The following is a 17,891-nucleotide window of genomic DNA, read 5'->3' on the forward strand; positions in this document are numbered from 1 at the left end:
AAGAATACGAGTTCTTTCTCCCCGCGCCGCAGACGACTCACAAAACTAGGTACCCGTCGCCTTGCCTCCCAAACACCACCCCCCCGTGAAACAACAGAGCGCACCCACTCTCGTTCCCAGTCCCTGGTGGATCTCGACAGAACCTCTAACTCCGTTGACTCCTCACGGAACGCACATTCGCTCGCCGATCTCCTCTCTCCTGCAACCGACCCGTCCTTGCTTCTCATCCCCTCCATTCTCCTCTCCTTCTCCGGTCGTCCTATGAATCGGCAGGTGTATGCGTGTGCAAATTGATTCTGGTCGGCCACGAACCCGCTACCACACCTACCAATGCAGACCGTCTTCACCATCACACTCAGCGAAGGTTTATGGTGTCTGATGGTCACTAGCCGTCAGATAGGGAGCCGGGGTTAAAATATTCTGCGGCGCAATGAGCCAGACTACTTCCCTTCTCTCACCGTCACCTTCCTCGTCTATCGTACGGCCGGCCGTCGAGTTGACCCCAGTCATCGAGGAGCTGAGAACTATCGCCAGTGGGCATGCGATCGACTCTCAGCTAGCACTTTCGGCAACCGAATGTTTGCTCCGTCTCCGCCACACATTTATCGATGACGACCATCCACGAGAGGCTAAGGAGGACTTTCGACACCTGCAAGGGTTTCATTGTCTGATCAACCTCCTCTGGAAGATTGCGGAGTTATATGATCCAGAACAAGTTTCGCAAGATCAGAGGAAGTCACTATTGGCACTCTTCAAGGATACATTGGCGGCGTTGGCAGAAGCATTGAAGGACCATTATGGAAACAAGCGACACTTTGCGACTCGGATCTCTGGAGGAGGACGAGCAACCTTGGAGGACATATTCGCGACCATAGCGAAGAAGGCAGATGGCGTGCGGGGTGACACAGAGCAAATTTATAGCGGAATTCTGGCAGCGGCTCTTTGCCAGGAGGCGGTCTCTAGTATCTTCACAACGTTAGAGACAAAATTGCGATCGGCCTCCGAACTACTACCTGATCAGATCCGGTCAGAAGTGGATCGATGCGTAGGACAGTCTGAGACCGTTGAAGTACCTGAATTGCTGGAACCTTTTATCCGTGTATGGCTGCGCCAGACGTCAGCCTCACCGTCTGACCACAACGTCCAGAAACTTGCTGTTCCTGCATGCCTGTCTCAGCTGGCCTCTCAGTCCCAGCGGAATATCACCACATTACACAATGCCGGAGCACTGTCTTTGATTCTTCCTCTCCTTTTCAGTGACGAGCTCTCAGAATCGGAGAGGCTGTTATATCAGGAATTAGGACAGTTATTATGCGCTCAAGGTGTCGGCAAGCTAGACGATGCAGTGTACCTCTATAAGAGGGCACATGACTGCCCCAAAGTTCTACATTTCCTGGTGGATGTTCTCAAACGCTCGAAAGGGCCCCCTTTCATACAGTTTGATCTGTCATTGCATGGCTTCTGCTCGATAGAGTTCTCTACCATGGGTCGCTCGTTCCCCCCGGCAACTTCGTCTGGTTACACTTTGTCAGTATGGGCGCGTTTCGATCAATTTGACTCGAACACACACACCACAATATTTGGGGCATTTGACCCCACGCAGACCTGCTTCTTGCTGGCCTATCTTGAAAAGGATACGCGTAACTTCATCCTGCAGACTTCAATCAGGGGAGCACGGCCTAGTGTCCGATTCAAATCCATTGCTTTCGAGCCTAACCGATGGTACCATATTTGTGTGGTTCACAAGAAGCCTAGACCACCGTCGTACTCTCGTGCCTCCTTGTTCATCGATGGCGAGTTTGTGGAACAGCTGAAGATAGAATATCCGTGCATGCCTGTCGCAAATTCCCCAAATCGGTCGCCACGGGTCCAGGCATTTCTGGGCACACCTCAGGATCTAGCAATGAGGCTGGGAAGAGGGGTATCTTCCTCTCGATGGTCTCTGGCTAGTGCTATTCTCTTCGAAGAAGCTTACAGCGATGACCTGATTTCTGTCTTCTATAATCTTGGGCCCCGCTATTACGGCAACTTTCAGGACTGTCTTGGCTCCTTCCAGACCTACAAGGCCTCGGCCTCCTTGAATTTACGCAACGAGCACCTGCATCCTGGTAAAGAAGAGCAATCAGATATTGTCACCGCTATCCGGAAACGCGCTAGTACCCTCATCCAAGAGAGCTCCATTATCATCAACGTCTCTCCGCTGTCTGTCTTGGACGATGATGATAGCAATACCGTCGATGAAACCCGGTTGCTCAAGTCATTGTCTAAACAAGCCGCACGGAATCTGCATCAGATGACAAAAGCAGGTGGGAATGCAGTAGCGGTAAATGGTGCTACTCCTGCTATAAACGATGCATTGACTCAACCCCATGGCGTGGGTGTGTTGACAGGCGACCCTGTTGTTGCAGTACCACACTCTTTGGACGATGCAAGTTGGTGTATTGGCGGCTGCGCGGCGATACATCTGAGCCTTCTCCATGCAGCCGGTACTACGGAAGCAACCCTTTTGGCGGTTGAGGCTATCTACGAGGCTGTTCAGGACAATTGGCGTAACAGTGAAGCAATGGAGAAAGAAAATGGTTATGGTATACTTGCAGCGCTGCTGCGCGAAAAGCTTGTGGTTACTTCTGGGGGGTCCGCAAAGTCATCGACTGTCTGCTTCAGTCAGGAGGAGCGATCCGCGTTGACCCTGGAACTTCTTCGTCTGACACTGAAGTTTGTTGGGTACGACTTTGAACAGACCGACCGGTCCATGATCACAAATCCTCTCGCATACAGAGTGCTGCTTGTCGACCTGGAGATCTGGAGGTTCGGCGATATTCAATTACTTGAACTCTACTATGCCCAGTTCCGTGTCTTCGCTAGCGAAAGCCAGTTTCGTCGTTTTAATGCGAAACGACTTGCTAGAATGCGTGAGCTCTCCTTTTCGTCAATGCCAAGATCATGATAGCACATCTTTGCTAACCAAAGATAGGTGTCAACAAGAAATTGCTCGAAGCCCTTAAGGGGGAGGATTTTACCCACGAAGCATTGGCCCTTTTCATTCCTGCCTTTCAATCTCTGATGGAGAGCTGCTTATCAGCAGATCTGCTTCGCTCACTAGCTCTGTTTATCACTTATGCCATACACAAGCCTCGGGAACCCATGAGGCTTCAGAAAAAGAGGAGCATGCGCTTTAATACGGGCGTGCGGCAACAGCAGGTCCTCAATAACAATGTGGCATACGTGCCTAGCCCTACAATCGCCGCAGAAATGCTTCGCATGTACTGTTCTATGCTCTGCAACGCAAATGACCTTGGTCCAATCAGGAAATTTGCTAGGGCTGTGACAAACAAGGTATGTCAAAGACGCCTGCTCATCACATCTCAAATGGATGGGAATGTCTGATTATTCTACAGTGGTTGTTGTACCTCTTGTGCGAGGACGACCCTGAGATCGTGGTGTCGGCGCTCCGAATTATCGCTCGCCTCCTTATCACTCATGGAGGTAGTTACTGTAAAAAGTTCACCGATAAGACAGGGGGCTACGTTCTCATGCGCCATTACTTGAAGAGATGGTGGCACATACCTGCCATCTGGTCACTTTGCTTTGCCATATTCTTTGGTCAAGACGTCGGCAAAATGAACATTGATAGATCATTTGACAAAGACGGCTTAATGGAAACGTTTTCAGCGGGCACTCCATTGCAAATAACGTTTCCTGAGATATTTCCTGTCATTACTGAGTTGATGCAGATCTCCATGGAGCAAACAGTGTCCGCAGACAGCTCTTCGGGACCAAGCACAAAGTCTGGCGAAGGGCCTGAGAACGGTTTGACAAACACGACCCGCCCCTCGGTGTTGGCCCATAAGAGTTCAACTACCACAGCTGAGAAGATCCTGCTTCTGAAAGCCGTTATTGATTTTCTTTCGAATCTTCAAGAGAAATCACAGAACTTTCGTGATTTCACAACACAACCGGAATATGCTCGATGTCTACTATTGGCGCTGTTTCCAGTGGTGACTGGTTCAGCCCCGGAAAGCGCAGATGTTGAAATACATCCTCGTGCAAATAGCCTTGGCTTCGGCGACCATAATCTAGTCATGCGTCCACGCTCTAGAGGTGTCAGCGAGCTACGGACAACAACGGTGGAGCAACCAGGGAGCCGCGATGGTCTTGGTAGGTCACTCGGCCGAACATCGTCCTTCATTCTTGTTTCATCCGACAAGGGCAAACACATGCCGTCTTCTGCACGTATAGCCCACGCGTGCAGCCCGAAGGAAATTGAACTTAAAGGCGTCATGGAGCATTCCTCGGTCATCGGTGTGCTCGATTTGATCATTCCGGTTTTCTTTGCGCAGATCATGGAGAAGAAAGACTTCTCTGGTCTTGGTATATACTCGAAGTCCCCTCCTGGGTCCACCGAGCATCGAGCACACTTCAATTCTTGGGTGATGGCACATCTTCTTTCTACTCTCAAGAAACATTTTGTTACAAGGCCCGAAGATTTGGCCGAGCCGCGCGTTCTAACAAACATCGCCCGGTTCGTGACACATCTCGGAGAAGCAGTCTTCGAAGGTTGGTTTATCGATGGAATAATCACGACTCTTGAGTTCGCAGGGACGATCTTAGAGTACCTCCAAAGGCCCGATGTCTCTCGCATGAAGACCATCAGGCTATGTAGCCAGGCGGTTACGACGATCCGAACGATTGTTTTTCGCCTAGTCATTCTTGGGCTATCCGAAGCCGAAGGTCCAGATGCACTGATCTTTTTGAACCACCTGTCATACTGGCAAGTCGTGCTCTTGTCTGGCGACGCTCGCTCAGACTATTTGCAATTGCTATGCTATCTGCTTTACACCAAGTTAGACGATCGAGACGAAAGAGTACGCCAAGCTGTGGCTGGGCTCTTCAGGATCTTGCTTGTCCAAAAGCCCACTGATATGGCTACAATTCTAAGTCACGCTTCGACCAATTTGCAGAAGCGGCTTGCTGCAGGCTTTGAGACCGTGGTGGGGATGGACGATTCCGAACTTCTGCAGTGGTTCGATGACCAGAAGGAGGATCTTCAGTCGGTTTTCTTCGGTGTCATTTCAAAGCAATGGGAAGAATTCGCTCAAGAAGAAAACACAAACATTGACAGTACTTGGCGGACGCGGGTAGCCAGACGTCAAGACCGGTTGAAGCAGTGGAAACAAGCGGAAGTTCTCGGCGATGATGTTACACGCAAACATGAGGCAACTTTTCCTCATTGGGCTTCGAACATCTCAGCGTCCGAATTTCTGAAGTCTCAACGAGCACTTCAAGATCAGCAAGACGATAGTGCATTCATGTGGTCAGCCTTCTCCAAGCTAACTATGGATCTACGGCGGTATGGCGGCCTTTTAAGCGAGGATCGGGAGAAGAGATGGCGTCTCGACCAGACGGAAGGACGTAGTCGCATGCGACTTCGCCTGATTCCAGATGACTCGAGTGAGAGACAGGATTATCAGCCCAAGCGGAAAGCATCGGAGCCGCCAGCTATCAGATTAGACACACAGGTTCAGCCGTCTGCTGGCGCCGAGGCACTCGACCTCACTCCCATGGCTGCGAACAATGAGGCTGCGGATGGCAACGTTCAAAGCATTGGTCCAGATGGTAGAAACATGCTGGAAGAAAGCTTTGAGATGATCGACGACCCCAAAGCCGATTTGGAAGACTACGAGGATAAGAACCGCAAAGTCATGCGGAGTTTACATCGCGGAGATCAAGTGGAAGGCGTGTGCAACATGTCCCGGATCATCGGTCTGGAGGCATTTGAGGGCCTTTTGATCCAAGGTAAAGATCATATCTACATTTTAGACAACTTCTTCCAGAGGTCCGACGGTGAGATTGTGAACGTCTGGCAAGCGCCAACGGATGAGCGCGACCCTTACGTCCGCATGATCGCCGGCCGAGAATCAATGGAACGCAAAGCGCAAGATCACGAAACGCGAAGCTGGAAATGGTCTGATTTAATCAGCGTTTCCAAGAGGAGATTCCTGTTCCGTGATGTCGCCTTGGAGATTTTCTTCTCAGATGGCACCAGCTACCTTTTGACACTCATCTCGTCGCGAGCTCGGGACAGTCTCTTCAGTCAACTCGCCGCCAAAGCTCCTCAGGTTACCGGTAGTGTCGGTCACGCACGCCCTGAGGATGCTTGGAGATTCGAAACCCTCAGAAGTCAAGAGGATGCACCACAAACACTCGGTTCGAAGTTCGCTAGTGTCTTCGGACATTCCCCGGTTTATCCAGCAACGCGCAAGTGGGCGAAGGGGGAGATTTCCAACTTCCATTACCTGATGCTAATCAACACACTAGCCGGGAGAACGTTCAACGATCTCACGCAATACCCAGTGTTCCCTTGGGTGCTCGCGGATTACACCAGTGAGGAACTGGACTTAACCAATCCCCTAACATTCCGCGACCTTTCCAAACCCATGGGGTGTCAGACATCAGAACGCGAAGCGGACTTCAGGGAGCGGTACAAGGCCTTTGCTGAGATGGCAGACGAGAATTCGCCGCCGTTCCACTACGGCACTCATTACTCTTCCGCCATGATCGTCAGCTCCTACCTCATCCGACTGCAGCCATTCGTCAAGTCGTATCTGCTGCTCCAAGGGGGTACATTTGATCATGCTGACCGCTTATTCTATTCAATAGGAAAAGCTTGGGAGTCTGCTTCACGCGGTAACATGTCCGATGTGCGAGAGCTCATTCCAGAGTTCTTCTACCTTCCGGAGTTCCTCACCAACTCAAACAAGTTTGATTTCGGATTTCTTCAGAATATGACAACTGCCATTGACTCGGTGGAATTGCCCCCGTGGGCGAAGGGTGACCCTAAGATCTTCATTGCAAAGCATCGAGAAGCTCTCGAAAGCCCCTACGTCACGCAGAACCTACACCATTGGATCGACCTGGTGTTTGGCTGCAAGCAGAAGGGTGAGGCTGCAGTCGAGGCAGTGAATGTCTTTCACCACCTCTCCTATCAAGGCGCCAAAGACATCGATGCCATTGAAGACCCTGTCGAACGACTCGCTACCATCGGGATCATTCATAACTTTGGCCAAACACCTCATCAGATCTTCAGCCGACCACATCCACAGAGAGAAGATCCAGGCCAGAAGACGTCACGGTTGGACCGATTGGCCGAGTCGCTGACTCAGCTCCCTCTTGCTCTTCTTGGTGGGTCCTTTCTGGAGAAGTTTGGTGGGTATGAAACTATGTACTAATAGCAGTGGCAGATATCGGCGAGCAGGTCTCTTCATTATCGATGAGGCAAGACCGACTACTATGCGCGGCTGCTCTACGGTTGAATATCCCTCCCAGCTACGACAAATACATGGAATGGGGCTTCTTTGATGGCAGCGTCAGGTTCTACTCTGCCGATCACCGCAAGGTATGATAATGATTTCATATGTTTCTGTGAGGGATGTAGCCTCTAACGCGATTGCAGCTTCTTGGCCATTTCGAGCACATCCATGCGGGCCAGCTGTCGTGCGCATTGTTCGCCGACTCTAGGACGTTGGTGACGGCAGGAACAGACTGCACCGTCTCGATCTGGACTTTCACCTCGTCGGCCAAAAGTGTGGACCTACAGCCATCCGGGTCATTGTTCGGGCATCGTTCTCCGGTCACGGTACTTGCGGTGTCCTGGTCATTCAGTGCGCTTCTGTCAGCCTCGACTGATGGGCAGATCATGCTATGGGATCTCAATCGGCAGTGTTTTGTTCGAGAGCTGCCGGCAAACGGACCTGTTGATGTAAGCTGTCCCGGGATACATGATGAATTTGCTGATGGCTAACATTTGAGTAGTGTGCTAAAATCAACGACGTTACCGGCGAGATCATGATATGCCGGGGCGATCGTCTCAGTCTGTACAGTCTCAATGGAGCCTTGTTACTTGAGCAGGTGGTAGGCGACTCTGCTGACGACCAAGTCATGACTTGCGTCTTCTACGAGGGAGTCAACAATATGTGGCAAGAGCGGGAGCTGCTGTTCACGGGGCATAAACGGGGTGTTGTCAATGTGAGTGATTCACTTAAAGTGCCGACCGAACGCTACAGTCACTGATGCCATTTAGATCTGGAGCAAAATCGTCCATCATGGACGGTTTGAGTTGGAGCTCATTAGACAGCTACATCATGTGGACAACCTCCGTGACAACGGCGCCAACATCTCGGCAGGTATCACCAGCATCCTTGCTTTACCGCATGTTGTCTATACCGGTGATGAGGTTGGTAGAGTGGTGAGTACACACGGATGTGATGCGAAGGTCGATCGTATGCTGATTTATGATTAGTATGAATGGAGCTGTGTTCAACGCCGATGATGAGGTTGTGAAAGAAACTCGATACGCATTTGGTCGTTGCTAGAAGACTTCAAGGAAATTTCTAGACGTGCTTTGGACCTGGGTGATAAGGATCCCAATGCTGATCAGTTTCAAGTGGCTGAGTTTCTTTACGATCAGCCTAGCTTCTGCGATCCACCCAGGCAGTATTTCGGCATACAATCTTCAATTGCGCACTTTCGTCTCCAGCCCAATTCCTTCCCTCTGGGTATGCCAAAAATTGGAGACCCCACTGTATATAGCCAAAATGATCCCGTGGGGGGGGGGCACGCGGAGAAACAAGTTGCGGTAGCCACGGATGTGGGGGGCAGTTGTACTACATCAAGACTAGACAGAGGGCCCAGGAGTCGCGGAAGGGCGGGTATATTGTCCTAAATGGGAAGCATCACCTCCAAAGAATCATTCGAGAACGGTTAAATTCGGTTTTAATGGCGGATCAGGGGGATCCTGGAACCGGAGAACCATCCTGCCTCGCTATTCCGAGTGCTCCGTAGTGAGCTGGAACGTAGCGGGCAAAGGCCACGGGAGCGAAGACAAAGACCGCAGAACAAGCCGAAGAGGGGCAACCGAGGGGTAAACGGGAACGGTAGGGGAATACTGCTCCGTACTGAATACTCCGTATGCTGTTGTACCTATGACCATGCAGTAAGCCCACAGCTGCTGCAGCGGCAGCTCCAACACGCTGGGGAAGAAACCTCCGGTGAAGCAAAAAGGGCCTGGATGGGGTCGTGATTAGCCGGGCGTGAGTGGACCGCCCGGCGCTGTCTTGCCGGCCCAGTGTGCTCCGGTCTGTACCAACCAACAATGCATGAATTGAAGTATGTGTATGTATGGGGAGGGGGAGTAGGATGTGAGAATGAGAGGTGATACAGGCACTGAGTAGGACTAGTGCGCCTCGTGTTAAGTAAGAGCTATAACGATCATGGATAGTGGTAGTAATCCGTAGGTGGTATGTACGGAGTATGCATTGTGGATGGAGAAGGAAGATAGTTAAGTGGAAGGAAATATTAACAACAACAGAAACGAGCAGAAAGGCATAGCGTCATCGGGGAGGGAAGCTGTTTGCCCCACCATTCGCTCATCCAGTTTCCCTTCCCAATCCCCTCCCCCTCCCACTTCCCTCTCCGCTGACTTCCCTCCCCCCTACTTATTCTTACCCTATTCCGCCTCTGATCCTTTTCTTCTTCCTTCAATTTCTTCAATCTCTCCAAAAGTTCTTCTTATTCACTTCTAATCTTCCAACTCCCCACCTTTTCATACTCATCTATCACAATGTCTTCTGCTCTCGAACAGCTCAAGGCCACCGGCACCGTATGTGATTCCTTCCCGCCCCAAACTCCCGCGATTCTGCCAACTAACCATCTTCGTTCATTGAAAAGGTTGTCGTTTGCGACTCCGGTGACTTCGCCACCATTGGCAAGTACAAGCCCCAGGATGCCACCACCAACCCCTCCCTCATCCTGGCTGCCTCCAAGAAGCCCGAGTACGCCTCCCTGATCGACAAGGCCGTCGAGCAGGGTAAGAAGGAGGGTAAGACCGTCGACGAGCAGGTCGACGCCACCCTCGACAACCTCCTCGTCGAGTTCGGCAAGGAGATCCTCAAGATCATCCCCGGCAAGGTCTCCACTGAGGTCGATGCCCGTTTCTCCTTCGACAAGCAGGCCTCCATTGACAAGGCTCTGCACCTCATCAAGGTATGATTCTCTTCCATGCCGTGAGAGGGACGAGGGAATGTGAGACTGACATCTTGTATAGCTCTACGAGAAGCAGGGTATCTCCAAGGACCGTATCCTGATCAAGATCGCCTCCACCTGGGAGGGTATCAAGGCCGCTGAGGAGCTCCAGTCCAAGCACGGCATCAACTGCAACCTTACCCTCATGTTCTCCGAGGTCCAGGCCATCGCCGCCGCCGAGGCCGGTGCCTACCTCATCTCTCCCTTCGTTGGCCGTATCCTCGACTGGTACAAGGCCGCCCACAAGCGCGACTACACCGCCCAGGAGGACCCCGGTGTCAAGTCCGTCCAGAAGATCTTCAACTACTACAAGAAGTACGGCTACAAGACCATCGTCATGGGTGCCTCTTTCCGTAACACCGGTGAGATCACCGAGCTGGCTGGCTGCGACTACCTGACCATCTCCGTAAGTTCCCATCATTCGCCACGCGCTGCATTTTCATGGTCCGCCACAGACACTAACCACATGGATTACAGCCCAACCTCCTTGAGGACCTCTACAACTCCACCGAGGCCGTCCCCAAGAAGCTCGATGCTGCCGACGCCAGCAAGCTCGACATCCCCCAGCGCTCTTACATCAAGGACGAGGCTCTCTTCCGCTTCGACTTCAACGAGGAGGCCATGGCCGTCGAGAAGCTCCGTGAGGGTATTTCCAAGTTCGCCGCCGACGCCGTCACCCTCAAGGACATCCTCAAGTCCAAGATCCAGGCATAAATGGAATAATTCTGTTTTCCCCCTGCGTCCCGTTTTGCTGATCTAAATTGTGTGTGTGAGTATGCATGCGCGCGCATTCTCAAAACTTTTCATTGTGATGACCCATATATTATTCCCACTTTTGTAAAGAAAATTTTGATGATCATGATAATTTGATGAGTTTCGAAGCAGTTCAGCTGGATTTGGGCTGTCCAGATACAAAAATGATAATTGTCAATTAGAGTGAGCGCTTTGGTAAATTGACTGCATTGCTCTTCTTACTCAGTAATACGTTCCTCTAGAAATACTAGCGTTCTGATAGCGAGTATAGTGTACAAGAAGGGTTCCGCTGGTGGGGGTCAATGTCCTGGTACGAGTCAGTCCGAACTCCAATATGACAGCTGCAGCAAGGGCACGACTTGCATGCAGCATGCCGACGGTGGATGGTGACGTGGCCGCTTCAAAACAAAACTAAACAGCGCAGAGTATCAATAATACGAGAGGGCGCTTGGATGCAACATTGAAGATATGATGTATGCACCGTATATATCGCATCCGAGGTCCCGTGAACGTAGTAGAGGAAGTCTAGCATGATCGTCCTATGTATTGCAGGAATTGAGTTCATGGAGGTTTGTCGGGGGCAGGAAGACCTCCGAGATCGCCGGTCACTGGCATGCACTTCGACTCTGTCTGGGGTCATGGATGGATGTAGCCACGTCTTTCCCTTCTAGGTGCTGCTGTGCTGCCGCTTTTGCTGGTCTGCGCGGAGCGTGGCGGTGGGCTTAAGGTTGGGTGCGTGTATTTCCCGGCGGGATGATTTCGAGGTTTACTTTACTATGATGGAATATTGTCCCAGAGATATCGATTGGCAAGAAGGGCGAGTTCTGAGGGCTATCTATATAGATCATGGGCTTGGTGTCTATTTACTTAGGTAAGCTGAGACTCCTCCCTTGCATAGCAACAACCTTGACTTAGTTATGTCCTGTGTGTGCTAAGTTACGCGGTCCCTGTTTCTTTGCTTGACCATGCAGATATACAGTACAATGTGGCGGACTTGAACACGGTACCCTGCATCTGTCAACTACAGACCTCCGATGGTTTTCTCGGGTTCCTTTCTTGACTACCTAGTAATTGATGGACATTGATCACCTTGGAATCGCCGCAATACGGCTCGATCGGCCACTCTGGGACGGATTGAGCAGAGGCGGCATCCCGGCATCGACGGCCCCCCCCTGACCCCCCGGGGCGCAAGCACATCTTCGCTAACGGCACCTTGTTGATGGGAGTGGGAATATGGAATCATTACGGTATGTTCCGAGGACCAGGATAGGAAGAGACTGCTTTAAGTCTGTCGCCCAGCGAGCAGGCAAGATAATCGCAGGACTTGTAGAGCAGGTGCGTGCTCAATAGTAATGAGTGAGTGTCCCGGAACTGCAATCTAGTACACTACATACAAAAGCAGCGTCGTGCGCAATCGGGCAGCAGCTCACATGCAAAAGAAACAGTTCTAAGTTCGGCGAAAGATTCAAGTCGCCATCTACTTTGTCTTGTACCCGGCTGGAGTGTTTCTTGGGGGTTTATCGCATTGCTTCGGTGGTGGAGTTGGCGACGGGTTGGAGAGAATAGCAGTGCAGCTTGGAAAGCGGGAAATCAGCAGATATAATTCTTCTTTTGAATTGCTGATATGGCTTGTCAATATAGACGGCCAAGCAAGCCATTGTCTACAGAAACACTCGTGCTCAATGCACCGACCGTATGTGATGTGCATCTGGACCCGACCTGCTTATGAATCGGAGGTGAGGATGGAAGACACAAACAAAACGTCATTCCCGAGAACCCCGCCAGGTGGGGTAAAACCGACTCAGATTGGAAGCTCGTCGAAACCGAACCCACTGCCGCTGCTGCTCCGTTGCTACTGCTTGGTTGCCGGTGCAGTTGGTGCTCCTCCTCGGTGCTTTGCTCATTTTAGCTTACCCCTCGTTCGCTTTCCTCCACTTCTTCCCTCTCTCTCCCTCTTGCTCTTTCTCCTGTCCTCTCTCCCGTCCCATCTCTTGCTTTCCTCACCAGTTTCTGAATCCCCAGATATCAAATTCCTTCACAAACCGTCAAAATGGTCAAGGCTGGTAAGTCTGCATACAATCCTTTCATCTAGTCCTCGTATTATTGGTCTTTCGCCTTTCCATGGGATCCACGATCGGCCAACGGCCCGGGGGAAGGGGACCTTGAGTGAGCAGATTTGAGCACCTTGCGATCTCTCCTCCTGCGTCACCCGACCTATCATCGATTGAGGACCCTGCTCGATGGACAGACAAGCTCTGAAGAAGCGCTGCCAACTCGAGTCCCTGGGGTCTTTGATTCGTCCTCCCCTGTTGGCTTGACAAAACAACCACCGCCTTGTTCCCATTGAACCCTGCTAGCCGGCTGGTCCTGGCTCAGCTCGGATCGGGTGATCCTGTTTCTGGAAGCCTTCTAGTTGATGAGATCATGGGCTAACTCAAACTTCCCCCTCCTCTCACCAGTCGCTGTTCTCCGTGGAGACTCTAAGATCTCCGGCACTGTCACCTTCGAGCAGGCCGACGAGAACACCCCCACCACCATCTCCTGGAACATCACTGGCCACGACGCCAACGCTGAGCGTGGCTTCCACGTTCACCAGTTCGGTGATAACACCAACGGCTGCACCTCCGCTGGCCCTCACTTCAACCCCTTCGGCAAGACCCACGGTGCCCCCGAGGACTCTGAGCGTCACGTCGGTGACCTGGGCAACTTCAAGACCGATGCTGAGGGTAACGCCGTCGGCTCCAAGCAGGACAAGCTTGTGAAGCTCATCGGTGCCGAGAGCGTCCTGGGCGTACGTTTTTTCAAACCCGCACTCACCTATTGATAGCATCAGACTGACATTCGCAATGCAGCGGACCCTGGTCGTCCACGCCGGCACTGATGACCTCGGCAAGGGTGGTAACGAGGAGTCCAAGAAGACCGGTAACGCTGGTCCTCGCCCTGCCTGCGGTAAGTCGTCTCTCTAATGGTTTGTTGTGGACATTTACTCACGTCTCTGCTTTTTGTTGATAGGTGTCATTGGTATCGCCGCTTAAGTGCATTCATAATTGTGTTATGTTGTCAATTTAGGCCTGAAAGGCTTAACCAGAATGGAAATAGTCTGCTACTGTCCGATTGATGTCATGAACCAGATTGGAATGCATGAATGACTTGATGCGAGTAATCCAGACGATTCCCTGTGTTTGGCGACCATGTAGTACTTTTCTTGCAATGTGTCGTAGTGTTGGGAGATGGTAGCCAGAGTCATAACTCCAGCGCTGTCTCGATGCCAGTGCCTCATGTTGCAGTGCTAGGATGAGCACGTTAAGCTGTATCCGAACTAGAAATAGCCTGGAGCATACAATGAAGCTGATTCCTGTGCCTTTGTTCAAGAGGCATCTGTCAATCGGACATGGTCTTTGAGAGACGAAATTCGCCATGGCGATGTGGGGTCTAGAGTTGTTTTGACAGTGCCAATTGCCGGCACTGTGCAGTTCAAGGAGTTGTTCAATAACTTAATCACTGTAAAGGTATAATCCATACTTTTAATCATCTTTTTGATCGATGCACACACAGTGCAGTGCATTGTTGAGTGGCTAGAATGCAGTAGGCGGAAACTCCCCCACAAAGTCAGGTGTTCCGCCTTGACGCGATTGGTCTCGCTCTCCCGCCGGTGCTGTACCTGGCCAGATCAGCAGCATCCGCCGTCGATGCTCTTTGGTCTTCCCGTTCACTCTCCTCTTTCCCTCCGCCTCTCCTGATCTTTCCTTTTCCCCAGAATCCTACCTTTTTTCTTTTCTCTTGTTTGATTGCTTTGCCCTAGGTCCTGTCAATCTGACTGGGTGAAGTCCTTCTACCTTGATTTCTTCTCCTCTTCCCCCGTTACGCCAGCTCTCGCCAGAATGCCTCTGGAAGCTCGTGTGAAATCTGTCCTATCCGGCGACACGGTGGTGCTGTCGCATATCACCAATCCCGGCCAGGAACGCTACCTCAGTCTGGCATATGTCTCAGCGCCCAGGCTGCGCAGAGAAGGCGATGAGGTAAGTCGAATTGTCTCAGAATACGGTGCTCGATCGTCGATCGGATCACCTTTCCTCTTCCGCTGGTTGCCCGCATATGTGTCCTTTGCATTGAGGCAGTGAACTCGGTCTCATTTGAACTTCTATTCGTACCCCATTGCCATACGTTGTGATGTCAAAATTCACTTCAAAATAAGATGCAGCATCATTTGCTAATCTGAATTGATGAATTCCTGCAGCCATACGCTTTCCAGTCCCGCGAATTCCTCCGTGAACTCCTCGTCGGCAAAGTAGTGCAATTCCAAATCCTGTACACCATCCCCACCGGCGCCAAGCGTGACTACGGCACAATCAAACTCCCCACCTTCGAGGTCTCTGTGCCGGATATCAGCGTGCAAGAAGGATGGACTCGTGTTCGTGAAGAGGCTGGTAAGCGCAGCGATGAGTCCGAGGAAACCCTCGCCTACCTCGAGCGGCTGCGTGCTTTGGAAGACCACGCCAGGTCGGAAGGCAAGGGAACCTGGGCTGGCTCCGACAAGGGTCACACTGAAACCAGCTATGAGCTGTCAGACGCCAAGTCCTTGGTTGACGAATGGAAGGACAAGCATCTCGAGGGTATTGTCGAGAAAGTTCTGAACGGTGATCGCTTGGTCCTTCGCTTGCTGCTTTCGCCAGAGGAACATCTGCAGGTCGTCGCTGCCATGGCTGGTGTCCGGGCGCCTGCGGCCAAGCGGGTGACTGCTGACGGCAAGGAGCAGGTAGCCGAGCCGTACGGAGACGAGGCGTTCCAGTTTGTGGAATCCCGTATTCTGCAGCGCAAGGTTCAGGTGTCTCTGCTTGGTGTCACCCCCCAGGGTCAACTGATCGCCAGTGTCCTCCACCCCAACGGAAATGTTGCCAAGTTCTTGCTCGAGGCTGGTTTGGCCCGCTGCCATGATCACCACTCAGCCCTCCTGGGTACTGAGATGGCTGCTTTCCGCCGCGCCGAGAAAGCTGCCAAGGATGCCAGAGTCGGCTTGTTTACCGGTCTCGTCGCGTCCAAGGGTCCTGCAGGCGGGGCCGCTGAGGACTACACCGTCAGCCGTGTGTTGAATGCCGACACTCTGTTCATCAGGAACAAGGCTGGTCAGGAGAAGAAGATCAGCTTGAGCAGTGTCCGACAGCCAAAGCCTTCCGATCCCAAGCAGGCGCCCTTCGCTGCCGATGCTAAGGAGTTCGTTCGCAAGAGGCTCATCGGCAAGCATGTTAAGGTTACTGTCAACGGCAAGAAGCCTGCCACAGAGGGTTACGAGGAGCGAGACGTCGCCACCGTTGTGCAAGGAAACACCAATATTGCTCTTGCGCTGGTCGAGGCGGGTTACGCTTCCGTGATCCGTCACCGCCAGGACGATGACGACCGTTCGCCGGAGTACGACAGCCTGATGCTCGCTGAGGCTGAGGCTCAGTCCGAGGGCAAGGGCATGTGGTCGCCCAAGCCACCCAAGGCCAAGCAGTACCAAGATTACTCCGAGAGCCTCCAGAAGGCCAAGATGGAAGTCTCGATCCTTCAAAGGCAGAAGCGGGTGCCGGCCATTGTCGACTTCGTCAAGTCCGGCTCGCGCTTCACTGTGCTTGTGCCTCGCGAGAACGCCAAGCTCACCCTCGTCCTGTCCGGTATCCGTGCTCCGCGCTCTGCTCGTAACCCCAACGAAGCCGGTGAGCCCTTCGGTCAGGAGGCACATGATCTGGCCAACAGACGCTGCTTGCAGCGTGACGTTGAGATTGACGTCGAGACCATCGACAAGATCGGTGGATTCATTGGTACCCTGTACGTGAACAAGGAGAACTTCACCAAGATTCTGCTCGAGGAGGGTTTCGCTACTGTTCACGCTTACTCCGCTGAGCAGTCCGGTCACGCCACCGAATATTTCGCTGCGGAGCAGAGGGCTAAGGAAGCTCGCAAGGGACTCTGGCACGACTGGGATCCTAGCAAGGATGTCGAAGAGGAGGAAGAGGCGGTCAACAGCAGCAACGGTGCTGAAGTTGAGGATGTTCAGCGCCGCAAGGATTACCGCGATGTGATGGTCACTTATGTCGACCCGACCAACGGTCGCCTCAAGATTCAGCAGATTGGCACCGGTACCTCGGCCCTCACCGAGTTGATGAGTGCCTTCCGCTCTTTCCACATTAACAAGGCCAATGATACTCCCCTGCCTGGACCTCCCAAGGCCGGCGACTTCGTGGCGGCCAAGTTCAGCGAAGATGGGGAATGGTACCGTGCTAAGGTTCGTCGCAACGACCGCGAGAAGCAGCAGGCGGAGGTCTTGTATATCGACTTCGGTAACTCCGAGGTTCTTCCCTGGTCTCGTCTGCGACCCCTGAGCCAGCCTCAGTTCTCTGTTCAGAAACTTCGCCCTCAGGCTGCTGATGCGGTCCTCTCTCTGGTTCAGCTCCCCGGCTCCGAGGACTACCTGCAGGATACTGTGAGCTTCATCGAGGAGCAAGTTTACAACCGTGAGCTTGTGGCCAACGTGGACTACGTCTCTCCCGAAGGCACCTTGCATGTGACCCTTCTAGACCCCGCCGAGTCGAAGAATCTGGATCACAGCATCAACGCGGACATTGTTCGGGAGGGTCTGGCGATGGTCCCGCGGAAGTTGAAGGCTTGGGAGCGCGCTGCTGCTGATACCTTGGCTCACCTTCGTGTGATGGAGGATGAAGCCAAGCAGGAGCGACGCGGTATGTGGGAGTACGGTGACCTGACTGAGGACTAAGCTCGCGGGACTTTTCTTTATTTGGATTGACTGTACAAATATTGCGCAGCTGGTGCTTTTTTTACGTTTGATTCCCACGGGCGACGAACTGTAAGGTCCTGATCGGGCTGTCTAATTCGCCCAAAAACTATTTTGATGTGACCTACTAGGCTAGTCTAGGATACTCCCTCACTTTTTTAAACTCTGGTTGAAGGATACCAAAAAGGAGAAATCAAAACTGATGACGTTCTTGTTTGTTTCACGGGCGATAACGATATTCTCTGCAGTCTGCATAAGTTGGACCCTGGGTGCATAGATGACATAACCC

General features: G+C 52.3%; 4 protein-coding genes across 4 annotated transcripts; all 4 read left to right on the plus strand.

Moving 5' to 3' along the window:
• Nucleotides 1-430: 430 nt before the first annotated feature.
• BO72DRAFT_520235 (Beige/BEACH domain protein) lies at nt 431-8,753 on the plus strand (the record flags this gene model as incomplete). The annotated part of the gene is made up of 8 exons (XM_040949717.1): nt 431-2,912; nt 2,975-3,336; nt 3,399-7,182; nt 7,236-7,396; nt 7,454-7,759; nt 7,813-8,025; nt 8,081-8,245; nt 8,300-8,753. The coding sequence occupies 8 exons, from the start codon at nt 431-433 to the stop codon at nt 8,327-8,329; spliced, it is 7,503 nt and encodes a 2,500-aa protein (XP_040804925.1). The 3' UTR covers nt 8,330-8,753.
• An 853-nt stretch (nt 8,754-9,606) lies between these two features.
• BO72DRAFT_475007 (sedoheptulose-7-phosphate:D-glyceraldehyde-3-phosphate transaldolase TAL1) lies at nt 9,607-11,053 on the plus strand. The gene is made up of 4 exons (XM_040947307.1): nt 9,607-9,658; nt 9,727-10,041; nt 10,103-10,486; nt 10,558-11,053. Exons 1-4 carry the CDS (start codon nt 9,620-9,622, stop codon nt 10,792-10,794), a joined length of 975 nt encoding a protein of 324 aa, XP_040804926.1. The 5' UTR covers nt 9,607-9,619; the 3' UTR covers nt 10,795-11,053.
• Nucleotides 11,054-12,590: 1,537 nt separating this feature from the next.
• On the plus strand, nt 12,591-14,192 carry sod1 (superoxide dismutase SOD1). The gene is made up of 4 exons (XM_040943928.1): nt 12,591-12,896; nt 13,293-13,624; nt 13,686-13,782; nt 13,846-14,192. The coding sequence occupies exons 1-4, from the start codon at nt 12,884-12,886 to the stop codon at nt 13,866-13,868; spliced, it is 465 nt and encodes a 154-aa protein (XP_040804927.1). The 5' UTR covers nt 12,591-12,883; the 3' UTR covers nt 13,869-14,192.
• Nucleotides 14,193-14,541: 349 nt separating this feature from the next.
• On the plus strand, nt 14,542-17,819 carry BO72DRAFT_397115 (putative transcription factor (Snd1/p100)). The gene is made up of 2 exons (XM_040942054.1): nt 14,542-14,852; nt 15,071-17,819. Exons 1-2 carry the CDS (start codon nt 14,715-14,717, stop codon nt 17,582-17,584), a joined length of 2,652 nt encoding a protein of 883 aa, XP_040804928.1. The 5' UTR covers nt 14,542-14,714; the 3' UTR covers nt 17,585-17,819.
• The last annotated feature ends 72 nt before the right edge of the window (nt 17,820-17,891 follow it).

The sequence above is a fragment of the Aspergillus fijiensis genome (assembly GCF_003184825.1).
Source record: "Aspergillus fijiensis CBS 313.89 unplaced genomic scaffold BO72scaffold_7, whole genome shotgun sequence".
NCBI lineage: Eukaryota > Fungi > Ascomycota > Eurotiomycetes > Eurotiales > Aspergillaceae > Aspergillus > Aspergillus fijiensis.